Source organism: Agrilus planipennis, unplaced genomic scaffold (genome assembly GCF_000699045.2).
Source record: "Agrilus planipennis isolate EAB-ADULT unplaced genomic scaffold, Apla_2.0 scaffold153, whole genome shotgun sequence".
Lineage (NCBI taxonomy): Eukaryota > Metazoa > Arthropoda > Insecta > Coleoptera > Buprestidae > Agrilus > Agrilus planipennis.
The window spans coordinates 478,323-492,528 of NW_020438996.1; the positions used below are offsets into that span (position 1 = coordinate 478,323).

General features: G+C 32.1%; 2 protein-coding genes and 1 long non-coding RNA gene across 5 annotated transcripts; 2 read left to right on the forward strand and 1 right to left on the reverse strand.

Annotated features, from left to right (window-relative positions):
* The first annotated feature begins 2,729 nt into the window (after positions 1-2,729).
* On the forward strand, positions 2,730-3,004 carry LOC112904798. The gene is made up of 3 exons (XR_003231373.1): positions 2,730-2,772; positions 2,825-2,937; positions 2,995-3,004. It is a non-coding gene; the product is annotated as an uncharacterized LOC112904798 (long non-coding RNA).
* Positions 3,005-5,190: 2,186 nt separating this feature from the next.
* Positions 5,191-8,043, forward strand: LOC108738067 (NEDD8 ultimate buster 1). 3 transcript variants are annotated; one of them, XM_018471295.1, is made up of 11 exons: positions 5,191-5,525; positions 5,581-5,837; positions 5,887-6,097; positions 6,155-6,312; positions 6,370-6,566; positions 6,622-6,786; positions 6,843-6,981; positions 7,256-7,374; positions 7,429-7,487; positions 7,547-7,679; positions 7,743-8,043. In XM_018471295.1, the coding sequence occupies exons 1-11, from the start codon at positions 5,403-5,405 to the stop codon at positions 7,922-7,924; spliced, it is 1,743 nt and encodes a 580-aa protein (XP_018326797.1). In that variant the 5' UTR covers positions 5,191-5,402; the 3' UTR covers positions 7,925-8,043. The 3 variants fall into 3 exon arrangements, with proteins under 3 accessions (XP_018326797.1, XP_018326795.1, XP_018326796.1); XM_018471293.1 differs by having other exon boundaries at positions 7,256-7,487; XM_018471294.1 differs by having other exon boundaries at positions 5,192-5,525; positions 6,625-6,786; positions 7,256-7,487.
* On the reverse strand, positions 8,038-9,338 carry LOC108738069 (TATA-box-binding protein). Its single transcript, XM_018471296.2, has 5 exons — positions 9,024-9,338; positions 8,856-8,944; positions 8,559-8,802; positions 8,393-8,496; positions 8,038-8,334 (listed from the first exon to the last, which is right to left on the reverse strand). The coding sequence occupies exons 1-5, from the start codon at positions 9,147-9,149 to the stop codon at positions 8,163-8,165; spliced, it is 735 nt and encodes a 244-aa protein (XP_018326798.1). The 5' UTR covers positions 9,150-9,338; the 3' UTR covers positions 8,038-8,162.
* Positions 9,339-14,206: the final 4,868 nt, after the last annotated feature.

The following is a 14,206-nucleotide window of genomic DNA, read 5'->3' on the forward strand; positions in this document are numbered from 1 at the left end:
CAAAACAAAATACTAGTTTGCAAAGGAAGAAAAAGTGGGGAAACAGCGAATATAAAGATAGGAAACGAAAAATTAGAAGTGACTGAAGGACTAGGAAGTCATATAAGTCAGGACGGAAGGAGCAGGAGGGATATTAAGCAGAAGATAGCGCAGGGTCGTGTCGCCTTTAATAAAAAGAAGTCACTTCTATGCTCGCGAACGATTAATTTAGAAATTCGAAAAAGGTTGTTGAAGGTGTATGTTTGGAGCACGGCGCTATAGATTTTAACTTAAGTGTATAAATTCCTAATATGGAACAATTGGATTTAAATATAGGTAAAACAGTCTTTTTAAAACAAAGGCATTCAAATGATATTCAACGATTAAAAAATGAGAACTGCCGAATTTTAAAATTCATCCAGTTGTCCATTTGACGCACTTTTCGATAGAGAGACGTCATCAAGGGTCAGAATTCTATCACTAAGGAGGGAGGAGTATGTCCCTGACCCTATGTAGGTACAACCAACGAGCATGAGATGTTTACTGATTATGGATTTTTAGGATTACTGCTCTATCTTTCCAATATGTAATAATAAAATCGTCACTTGTTATTAGTCTTTAGGTTAGAGAAGTCACATGCTTCAACTTTAAGCTTTTTTGCAGTTAATTAATAAAATAATTGTTTTTAAAAATAAAGTTTCATTAATTGAAAAGATAATTAATATCTAACTTTTTTGTGACTTCTGACTCTTCAAATAATAGTAAACAATTTAGCTTTGTCAATTTTGTACCGTCAGTGTCAAATAAAATTTGTAATAGTTTAAAAGAAAAACAAACATTATTCCTATATGCTTAAACAAAAACAACCTAGGATCTTTTATAGTTAGCAACCAATTAGATAAATAAAATACTCTAGGGAAAAGTAAAGTATACCAGGTGAATTTCTTACATTGCTCGGCTTTTTAGATTGGATAAACAGGTCGTTCTTTAAAAACCTGTTTACAGTTGGGACGTTTGAAATTGGCATAGTCCGCAATAAAACTGTTTACTTTTATTTCAACTTATTACCTAGATCAGAGCAGTTGCTGCCAAATGCCTATTTTTACTGACGTCAAACAAAACAGTTACGAATTGCAGCAGACACAATTAAAGAAAAACGAATAACATTACACCAATTAATGTGTAACAGAAAGAGATGCAGACAAGCAGAATTTGAGCATGTTGCTAGCATCGAACTTTAAAGTTAACATTCTCAGGAATTTAGGAAAAAAATGACGCTTGATTAAAGTTGCAATTCCAATCAGGCAGTTATAAAGCCGACCCTGGTCATCTTTTACGTACTAAAAATCTCTTATTCGGTTATCTCTTTTCACTTTGTCTGCACTACTCATGAAGCATTTCCTAACTTAATAAAGGACGTGTTAAAAACGCAGGAAATGACCACTGTCCCAAGCGGAAACAAGAAAGAAAATATGTCCATTCTCACATTAATGGCAATTTTGATCGTCCCAACCATCGACGTTTACTAATGGACATGCCTTAGCGGTCAGAATTGTGGTACAACAAAAGAAAGAGATGGAACGAAGTTTCGGACAATATCCATATCTCTCACGATAGTGCGTAAGCGTGTCATGAAAGAGATAACACTAGTCCGAAACCATACGCCATCTCCTTCACTTTTCGATCCAAGAAATTATTACGACATACGGCTAAGGCATGTCCAACAATATATGTCTATGGTTCCAACAATAGATTAACATAGAGGTAAGGAGTACTATCTCTGTAGTGAAAAAGTGTCAAAATGTGTTTAATTAGGGTGGCGCCACAGTAGCAACAGGGAAATTTTCAAATAAAGCGCCAAAAGTTATTAGAATAGGATAGAAAAATAAACAAGGCCAAAATTATTTTGAACTACGTAAACAGTTGAGCTTTAGTATATTGAACTGTCACTAACTATTCTAGTCACTAAAAATATTAAATTTTCTAATTTAGAATACTTCAATCCGTCAACAACAGATACATTCATATCATACCTTTTGCCTACGCCAGCGCCATTTTGAAGGGTTTTTGAGCTGTTATTTGCTGCTTATAGCTGGGCACATTCCCCGCATATGAGACAATTCTCCTTACTTCTACCCTCCATAAAATTTATCAAACAAAAGTGTACCTTGTGTTTTATTTCCTTCTACCTAATTCAATCATACCATGTAAAACACAGAAGATGCAGTCCATGCTATCCGGGGAAGTTGCTGGGATGTATGACCATACCCTTATATACCCTTTGTAGATCTATTATCTATGTGTATGACCTACTGCAGGGTATGACATGTCGAGCGCGAGCGACACCTAAGTTTACCCCACGTAAGTTTTTAAATTTTTTAAATTACCAAAATCGACATTACCGACATACTAGGCGACATACATTTTACTTAAACGACAACAGATGACGCGACGGCGGTTGTGATTATTGGAGGAATTCTCCAGTAGTTGTGGCGTTATTGAGCAATAGTGATTAGTTTCACAACTTGTAATATTTTAAAATTTTTGTGAAAAGTACTTTTACCTATCCTGAAAGTAAGTAATATATTAAGTACTTCAATCATGCTTTACAATAAGTAAAGAAAGGATGTTTTCTGCCCAACACAGAAAAACCGTGATGTACAGTCTACACTATTACGGGGTCAAATTAATTTGAAATGTTCTACGTAGATTATACAGTTCCTGCAGGAGTTAAAGGTCAAGATGCCGCTTTCCATTTTCCTGAAGTAACAGCGGTTCCAACGAAAGTGGCAGGTATTGTAATTTGTTGTTGTGAAACTTAAGTTCTAAAAAAAATGTTTTGTAGAACTTCTTCTGGTAGAGGAATAGAAGCAGACGGAATTGCCCCATTAAAAGATGAAAAAGTACTGCATCCAGTGAAAACATATGACGGGAAAAGAAGAATTGTTTCAACTGCAGGTAGTTATGCAGATAACAGTTTCAAATATCCAAAACATATATAATTATTTGTTATAGAAAGTACACTCACAATGGACAATACAGAAGCTAGTATTTCTGCAGTTTCTGAATCGTTAGCACCCCCTGTAGAAGCAGGAAGCAGTACTAAATTAGGTAAAGAACAATTTCTTTGTTCATACAAATATACCTGTATTATTATCTATGTTTTAATTAATTGATGTTTGCTATTTACTCGTATATTGTGCTAATTATATTTATTACTGCATTTATACTTTGTTATTAAATTTGTTAATTTTATTTTTGTTTTTTTTTTCAATTTCCATTTAAAACAAAAAAAAATAAAATTTGGTGTAATTTTGAAATGCGCGCCTTTGGTTACGCTTCATAGTTTGATGTATAGATGGCAGTGAAATTCGAAGTTTTCTTTGCCAATACCATTTATATAATATTCCAAGTATCGTCTACTAATGTGGGGTAAACTTAGATGTCATTACTATCGTCCAAATCTCGAGAGTTTTACATCTAATTACCTAGTCTAGGACCTACTGTACATGGTATAGATAGATCTTATCTCTTCACTTTATACTATCATACCATAGATAATCTATCATACTTTGATCATACCTATTATCTATGGATCATACCATCGACGTTTACTAATGGACATGCCTTAGCGGTTAGAATTGTGGTCATTGAATTGTAGTCTAGTTCAATGATTGTGGTACAATAAAATATATATATATATATGTAATAGCTCAGTCCAGCTCAATCTTCAAGCACAAATAACGCCCAATCGATTGATATTAATCAGATTACGATACCTTCAATAACTCTTGAATAAACTGACATTCAATTTCCACCTGCCACCGAAACAATTTCCCTTCTTTTTAACACAACTAATGGATGCACAATTGTGCTACTTACATATTTAGAACCCGCAAATGACGCAAAAATTATTGATAGAGTTTGAGTCAACAGATTATTTTTATCGGGTGCCGGATTCACAGGATTCCTGTCTAGTCAGTTAGCCTTATTGAGAGGCGACGCTAAAAACCGCAAGACTCCGTAGCTCTTGCGCAGGCGCGAAATAATTTTGAGTCGTCTATGATTTTGCTCTTGCCGCCTTTTTATTCGAATTCAAACAAACGATCTCAAGCGTTCTGATCTGAGTAGAAATAAACTGGGCAGTAATCGAATCGCTCATCCACAACTGCAAATCGTTATCGAACATCGAAAGGTTCCATTACTTAAGTTCTGCACTCAAGGGCGATGCTGCACGTGTTATTCAGTCGTTAGGGGTTTCCGAAACAAATTATACCTTAGCGTGGCAATGTCTTAAGGATAGATACGAAGATCCACGAGCGTTAATCCACCATCACACCAAGGGACTTTTTGAACTGCCGACTATTACTAAGGAATCCCACATCTCTCTCAGACAATTGTTAGACGATATGAATAACAATTTGTTAGCATTAAAGGCATTAGGTGAACCTACTGACTCTTGGTCTACACTTGTCATCTATATTATTACAAGCAAGTTGGATGCTTCGACAAAACGTGAATGGGAACGGCAAAGGGTTAAGTTGGTTGGTAAACCTACGTTAAGAGACTTTGTTAACGTACTGGAAAACCATTGTAAATATCTTGAAATGACTACAACAGAAAGGCCAATTTATTCTGGTAAGGGTCATTGTACGAACGATAAGAGACCATTTAATTNGCTTCATCATCCAGTTGATTCATTGCAATGCGATACGTTTCCATTGCTATCTTCAATTGCGTTTCACGGTCTTGATGTACTTCTTTGTTATTTATATTTTTCTGATTTTGAAAATGATTAATATAACAGATATAACGTAAAAACGTCTGCCTAATAATATAAACAAATACATTAAATTGTTCGACACTATTTACACCAGCACCACTTATAAGCTAAACACAAAAATAAGTAATTGTTTTAAGAAAGCAGAATAAATTCGCTTTTTAAACAATGATTATGAGTCTTTGTTTAATGCATAGATTAAACACTGTTGCATGTGCACAATTCTGTAGATGAAGGAAATCCAAAAACGAATGAAATAAATCAGCATACACGATCAACCATGAATTGAATTGACGGTTAAAAATGTAGTTAGAGGTTAGAACGATTTAAAAAATGAGAAAGGGCAGCAAGACGATTCTCATAGACATTCTTGACAGGAGTTAATTTCGCGCCTGCGCAAAAGGTACGGAGTCTTGCGGTTTTTAGTGTCGCCTCTTATTGAGAGAGCTGTGACCAGCTGTGACCATAGATAATGTTGTGACCCATATACGAAATTTAAAGGAGTCATTGTTTTCTGAATTTTCAATATTTTCGGTAACGTTAGAAATGTAATACTTAGGTATTTTTAATACTTTTTGCGGTGAAAGTGTAGCATGTAATTTTTGTGTTGTATTATTCTGTAAAATGCAAATCTTTGATATCCATGGATCCTGAATTAAATAATGCCATTATTCAGATACGCGATAAGTTACAAAAAGACAATATAAAACTTTGGAAAGAACCTTACTTCACTGATTCGGAAAGTTTTTCAGATGAAAATTTAAAGGTTATTTTATTGGTATTATTTATGGACTTAATGTATTTTTATACGATATACATAGATTCTAGCTCAAGAGTATAGTGCCTTTTTTAAATTGCCATACGAGAGGTGTTACGATGCTGTTGTTGAATTACAGAATAATGCTTTAAGTAAGTTAAAACAAAAGGAGAAATTTAAAGAATTTGGCATTGCTACATTGAAAGTTAAGGCAGTTATTCAATCAAATACGAATATTTTCTCAGTGGAGATATCGTTAAATTCTTCAGGGTGTGAATTGAAAGAATTGATTACTTCACATTTACAAAATCATTGTGAAAGGTGAAAATAATAGCAGAGTGATGTACTTGTATTAAGTTCTGTTTTGTAGAATTAAATTGATTGCTAGTGGGAAAATTGTAAAAGAAACAGAGAAACTAAATATTCAGGGCATTAAAAATGGCCAAACAATTTTAGCAATAATAATATTGAATGAAACCTCATCTGATATTCAGAAATCTGAAGAAAAATTTAAAGAAGTAGAAAGTGTAAAGGAAGACACAAAGTTACTTTTAAAAGAAGATAATGGACATTACTTAGAGGTTGTAGAAGTATTATCATAAATTTAAACAAATTATCTCATCTGAGTCTCAATATAGTTGGAAGATCAATATGGAAATAAAATTAATGTACCACAACGTGAAAGGAAAGCATTGATACTTGCAATGGCATTACATGAGAAAGGACGAAGTTCGTTAAAAAAAAATGATCATGCTAAAGCGTTAATCTATTTTTTAGAAGCAGATGATGAATTCAGGTAATAGAGATAACTTAAAGAGAAATTTGCTTTTAAATTTACATGTTTTAATTTAAGACAATGCAATTCTCAGTTATTGGAGAATGTAGATAATTATGCACTGTTGGATCTTGATATTACATGGTGCTATTTGTGTCTTCAAAGTGTAAATCATTTACCAGAGGCATATGAAAGATTAAACAGATGTGAAGAGAGATTCATTAAAAGTTATGGACCAAATTTGGAAAGACTGATAGCTTTGAAAGGAACCACTGGTATGTTAATTTTAAATGGTATCAATATTTTTTGTTTTATATGCATTTCAATTAGTAGTAAATGAAACTGCTCTATTACTACGTCTGCATTTACTGCAAGCAGTTGTTCTCTTCCACCAGAACAAAAGAATAGAAGCAAAAGCACTTTTGGAAAGGGTGCAAATGGATTTGAAGAAGTTAAAAGTTGATGATGATAAAATTGAAGCATTAATAGAATTAGGTTTATTAATTAAAAACAAATGTTTATTAAGAGTACTGATTAACATATTCTTAAAGGCTTCTCAATTCCTGAAGCAAGAGTTGCCCTAAGAGCAAACCATGGCGATTTAAGTTTAGCTGCGAACTTTATAAATGAAAATAGAGAAAGAAAAGCAGAGGCAAGGAAAAAAGCCCTGGCTGAAAAAATATTGCAAAGGTAAAAATGTTATGATTTATATTTTTCATTCTGTTTGTTTGGAGTTTTTCTGTTACATCATTCGTATATTTTTTTAACCTCTTCTTGACTACATCATTCTTGCATAATTTTAGTCCAATTCTCCATATTCTTCATAATATAATGTTTGTTACAACGCAGTACAACTTTTTTTATTAGAATTTTGTTGTATTTGAGCACATCAGGTTATTATATTGTATATTATTATTTTTAAAATTCATTTTTAAGTTAATCTATTATTCCCTTTCCTTTCCAGAGAGAGAAAACAGTTAGGAAAGTGTGTCGATGGCAAACAGTACGTTGAACCTAATTTTTTAACAATGTTAATAAACATGGGTTATAATAAAGAGGTAGCCAGGAGAGCTCTTCAAAATTGTAATAATGAGATGTCCTCAAGTATTCAATATATACACGATAATCCAATTCCAGGGCCAAGTTCTTCTATTAGCCAAGAAATGCTCAAATTAATAAATGATCTCACACCTGAGGTTCAATTGGTGTCAAATATAAATAAATACCTATCGTTTAATTCATTTTTATTTTTTAGTTAGAAAATGCAGGTTTCGATCCGCGAATGGCAAAAATGGCTTTAAGAAAGTACGATGGTGATATAAGGAGAGCTATTGACGAATTAGTAGAGAATGATGGTATTATTGAAGGAGATTTTACAATATTTGAAGGTACTTATAACCTTCAAAGTTATTTTAAACATAACACTATTTTGTGGTTTATTCCTTATTTAGAGAATGAAAAACAACAGTCCAAGAAAAGTAAAGTGGATGAAGAATATGAAATGAAAAAAGTAGAAGCTTATGATCGTTTAAAAGAAGACCTCTCTGCAATGGAAGAAGATTATTTAGATTTACCATTACATGAAGAAGAAATGTTTTTAATGCAATATTTGTCTTTATTAGAAAACGATTAATTAATTAATTTATGGTTTTGTGCAGTTTTCATTCTGTAAATAAAATGTAAGTATAAACATGTTTTGTTGAAAATTTTATACAGCACATTGAATACAAGATAAATGAAATGCTTTTCTAATTTGTCTGCTTTTATTATTTAATAAACATTGCATTCATCATGGTACCTATACAAAAAATGACGTTTATAATGTGAAGGAAACGCCTTTCTTTTTCTGAGAATGGTAATAAATTACTTCATTAGTTTTTCCTGAAACTTCTTAAAATAGGATAAATATTATCCAGAGCATCTTTGATATCCTGCCTGGATTTTCCTCCTGTAAAGATTACTTTACCGTTCACAAAAATTAATAAAACTATCCTTGGTTTAACCATCCTATAAATTAATCCAGGAAAAAGTTCTGGTTCATAACTAGAAGAAAAAATTAATTAGCCATTTTGAAGTAGATAAATTTTTTTCAAGATAGTACCTGCTAAATTGTCCATGTATTTGATTTAAATTTTCCAATTTAATGGGAAATCTTAGATCACAAGTTGCAACAATATTTTGCACTTGGAATTTTGTAAATCGGATCTACGAAAAAATTAGTACAGTTTTTCACTTTTTTATTGGTCAACTCTAATTTTGAAACTTACATTAAATCCAATTCTTTGTATAATACGTGCAAATTTCTTTGCTGCCACTAAAGCGTCATATTCGTTTTTAGAACCCACACAGATAACTTTTCCACTTTTAAATATTAATGCTGTAGTTCGTGGTTCGCGGATTCTCATCACAACCCCACAAAATCGAGCAGGATTAAACTCGGAATTGCGTGTTCTAAGATTAATCTTCATTAGATCCAATGGACATCCTAAATCCATTGTAATAACACAGTTTCTAAAATGACAAAGATAAGTAATAATTCCTTAACAGTTGCATTTTGTTCTTACTGTAATGTAATATTAGTATGAGGTTCACTTGTCCCCCCAGGAGTGTATACCACCATACATGAAGGCGATTTAGTTAATGATGTGGATCCCTATATGTATTTATTTGTCTTGTAAAACTATTGTAAAATCTGTATTGTCAAAAATAAACAGGCATATTATAAAACTTACCAAAGGTTGCAATATCGCTTTTAATGGATAATGTTGTGAAAGTTCACTTTCGACAGGTTTTACCGCATAATTTGAAGCATCATCAACATTACTGAGTCCCGAAGTTTCGTTTAAATTCGAATCCATTAATGATAAATTATGAAAATAGTCCCAAATGGTTGATTAACGCATAAAAATTCAATTTTTCCTTAACATTACACGTAAGGTTATGTACATTCACAATTGTTGGTAAACATCATAGACATAGACATATTTCAAAGAAATATATACTATCATAGTTGGAAATGCGGATTTTTTTTTAATTTTCTGAGCCGGTGCATCTCTGGACAGTTGTCTAGAAAAGCCGCGAAATTTAAATAGGTGCAAGTTTTTTTAGTGAAGTTTGACATGTAAAAACCCATTTTAAAGCAGAAGAAGGTTTCTTATTGGAAATCGGTTATTTCATGTCAACGTATAACTATATCAAAATAACGAAGAGGAAAATAGTGAAAAACCCATAAGAGATTAGCAAGAATTTTTTTTATAGAATGAACATGTATAAATTATATCCCTGAAGAAGGTAACTTTGTTACCGAAAAGTGCTTCGGACAACTACAGTGTCGTGTTTTGGCGTTGGGGTTTTGAGCTATTCTGTTTGTTCTACAAGTAATACTGTTAACACAGTTTACTACATTAAGTGTTATAACTGTAATTTGAACTATATAGGTCAAATAAATTAGTGAGTAATTAAAAGGGCGTTCAAATGTCTGACGAATTATCTTGCCAAAGCTACAAAGTATGGGTATAAAAGGTATAAGTTTATGTCTATTCAAAGATTACTTGCGAATACAAGTATGTCACAATGGTTACAATGGGTGGACAAACTTGGTCTGAGCTATCAAAAGCAGTATTACAGAAACTGGATGCTATTTATGCTTGACTTTATAAAAATAAACTTACCTTTAATATAAACAAGCCTGATATACATAACTTATGATTATAATAAGTAGTGGGATTTACGTATCAAAGCCATCCTTAATAAAACCAAATACTTGGTCTTTTCTAGGTTCAGAGCCACATTCACTAAGAAACAATTGATCCAAATTTACTATGGACTTTTCCACAGTATTACAGTTTATCCTATAATTGGATGAAAGATGGATGGTATGGAACGAAGTGGAAGGAAAACTTATGCCAAAAAACTAAAATATAAAATAGACAATAAGTATCAGATTACCTACAAAAACGCGTTCAAGTTAGATAATAGGAGATTATTAGGAACAATAGCTGGTAAGAGACAACTTAGATAAGAAACTCTACAAAAAATATACAAAGAAAATAACAAAGGAAAATGCTTAAAAATAACCTTTTGGAATGTTTCGGGTATCAGAAATTTAGAGGACGAATGGAAAAAACTATTGGAGTATGACGTAATAAATTTAACAGAGACTTGGGCGGACGAGAAAGACAGAGGATTAATAGAAAATAAATTGATAAATTACAATATTTTACTAGTTGAAGCAAGAAGGGAAGGGAAAAAGGGAATGCTAAAAGAAGGAACGGCCACAGCATTAAGCAAATCCCTAAATGTAAAGTTAGCAAAAATAGAAATGTTAAACTAGATTTAAATACAAACAACGGAAAAGTTACGATCTTAAGCGTACACATGAGAGATAGAAGGAGTAAAAACTATGAAAAAGTAGGAAGAAAAAGAAGATTTCAAAGAAGAATACATAATAATGGGAGGAGATTTTAGAATAGCAAGAACAGCAAATGAAGGTTGAAGAGAGAGCGAAATGATGACAGAAGAATATAGGCTATCTAAAGATAAGGTTGTAAATAAAGAAGAAGAGGTACTATTGAATTGGATCTCAGATAAACGAAATGTTCATCCTAAATAGAAATGTAAAAGACGATGAACAAGGGGAATTAACTTACATAGGAAGTACAGGAAGGACAGTAATAGATTACGTAATTACCAATAGAAAAACTGAAGATTTGATAAAGAGAATGCAGGTGGTGGATAACAATGAGTCAGACCATCAAAGATTAAACTTGCAATTAAATATTTTAACGAAAAAGGTCCATGAGAAAGGATCTAAATACAAAACAATCATCTACAAATGCTGGTCAGAGGAGGATATTTTAAATTACAATAATAAGTTAAAAGAATTAGGAAGACCAAAAACTTGGAATGAACTAAGAGAAACGCTAAATGCAGCGATATGTAAAAAGAAAATAAGGATTAATACAAGTATCCAGAAAAAGAAATGGTGGGATCAAGAATGTCATACAGCAAAACTGAATTTAAAGGTGACAAGGAAAAAACATATAAAAACAAGTAAATTAAACAGATTACTGCGAATGTAAAAAGAAATACAACAAAATAATTGAAGATAAGAAACGACTGGCATTGGAGAAAGACTGGTTAGAAGCAAGAAAGGACAAAACGGGAAACAAGTTCTGGAAGATAATAAACAAAAACAAAAGCAAAGGATGAATAAAAATATACATATGGTTGAATAGACTGAGCACTTTGCTAAACAAATGGGAAGAAAAGTAGTAGAAGAAAAAAGACAGCTGAGCAAAGAAGAAAAAATAGAAAAAATGAAGATCAAGAAATAACGCTAGAGGAAGTAGAACAAGCAATAAGGAAGCTTAAAAAGAAAAAGGCGACTGGAGAAGATAAAATCACAAATGAAGCCTGGATATATGGTGGAAGGGAAGCACAAGGGAACTTGCAAGGAATACCAAATAAAATATGGAATGGAGATGAAGATCTGCCTGAAGAATGGAAAATGGGAATAATAAAACCAATTTTCAAGAAAGGAGATAGACATAAACCGGAAAACTACAGAGGAATAACTCTTATGAACACAGGATATAAAATTTACGCGGAAATATTTAGGAAAAAATTAGAAAAAGAATTGGAAGACAAAAAAGCATTACGGGAGTCGCAGATGGGATATAGGAAAAACAAAGGAACTATTGACGCAATACAGATAGTTAAAACGGCCTTCAAAGAAGAAATAAAAAAAGAAAAAGGTGAAACTTTCCTCCTCTTTGCAGACCATGAAAGGAGCGTTCGATAAGCTTAAAAGAGATATGATATGGAAGACCTTAGAAGAGTTAGAAATAGAACACAAGAAACTTACTTTAAAATAGAAGTCAGTGGGGAAAAATCAAAGATTATATCAATGAGGGAAGGTATAAGACAGGGCTGCCCACTGAGCACAGTACTTTTTAATGCAACATTTGCAAACTTAGAGAAGAAAAAGAGCACAGCGCAAGAAGGAGGTATAGTAATCGGTAGAAGAAACATTTGGTCAGTGTCATATGCAGATGACATAGTTTTACTGGCGAATAATGAAAGAGTAATGAGGGAAATGTTAACAAAATTCAACAAATACATAAAGGAAAGAAGATTGGAATTAAATACAGACAAAACAAAAATTTTAAGAGGGAAGAAGGCAGGAGGAAGAAAGAAAAAGGTCCAATTCCAATGGAACGGAAAAACAATCGAAGAGGTTATAGAATTTAATTACCTAGGCTTCATATTGCAGAGGAATATTGGAGTAGACAAGCACATTAAAAATCTGAAAAAGAAGACATTAAGTGTAATGGGAAAAGTATGGAGAATAGGAGAGAGAAACTTAAGAGATTGCTGGAAAAAGAGAATGTTTCTTTTTGAGACAGTAGTAGAAAGTATACTGAAGTATGGGGCAGAAATCTGGTGATGGGAAGAGAGAAAAGAAACCGAAAGTATTCAAGACAGATATATTAAATGGATAACTAAAGCTAGATAACAGTACTCTGAGATACCTTCATCAGGAAGAAACTAAATCTGAAATACTGACCATAAAATATTCAAAAAGGGCCTTAAAGTACGAAGAAAAAGTATTAAATTCCGAAGGCAACACAATTTTAAAAGAATGTGTAAAAGTTAAGGATAATATTTCGGTCTTGCAAAAGGAAGAAAAGAAAACCACAAGGGAGAGATGGAAAAAAGAAAGAATGAATTTTTTAATGGAGAGAGGATGGTCAATCAAACATTATATATGGAAGCTGGAAAATGATAGAAGTGTATGGAAGGAACTAGAAAACTTAACCAANAGGGAAAGATGGAAAAAAGAAAGAAAGAATTTTTTAATGGAGAGAGGATGGTCAATCAAACATTATATATGGAAGCTGGAAAATGAGAGAAATGTATGGAAGGAACTAGAAAACTTAACCAAAGATATTGATAAACAAAGAAGGAGAGAGAAAATGAGAAACCTGACATTCGCTCAAGAGTACAAAATATTATGGAAAGAAGGAGAAGAGAAACCTCATTATTTGAAAGATGAAGGAGCAAAGGGAAAAAACGAGCTACAATTAACTGCAAGATTTAGATTGGGGAGTGAAAATAGAACGTCAAGGTATTGGGATGGAGAAGAAAAGAAATTATACAGATTATCTAAAAAGGAGCCAGAGACGCTTGAACACATGTTTGAGCGATATAGAGAAACAGGAAATTCTACAAAAAATTGGAAAACCTTACTGGAAAGAATGGATAACCTGAAAAGGATGAGAGAAATCTTGTGGAAGAGGAAAATAGCAGGACAAGAAGAATAATAAAAACCGCACCTTTGTACTTTGTTTATATAAAACATATTGTTTTGTTATATATATTATATATATATATATATAATTGGATGGGATGGACGATATAGTAAAATTGTTCCAAACTACTGATAAGACTTCAGAATTGGTTACTCAAAATAATTGATGTTCAAGATCAAGATGAAAACAGACCACTGAAATTTTTTGTTATGAAATCTGTTATTCATAAATATAAAGATGTTAAAAATGGATATTGTCAAAACAATAATAACACGTTGTAAAAGTATTCAATTACCAAGACACATCCAATTGGTCAATGGAATTAAAAAAAAAAGAAGTTAGTAGTAGTTTTAAAAAAGAAATTTAAAATTTACAATCATACACGTTAGAGTAGACCTAAACAAAAAAGACGAATATTTATTAAAAATTAATCAGATGGTACTGGTAAACTAGAGGCTTTCTTTAAAATATATTCTATAATTGAAGTGGTAATATACCGATTTATTTATTTATTTTTAGTTTGTTGTGGAGTATGTTCTTTATTTGAATTAATTTTATAGGACTAATTTAATATATATGATTTATACTTTTGTATTTTATGG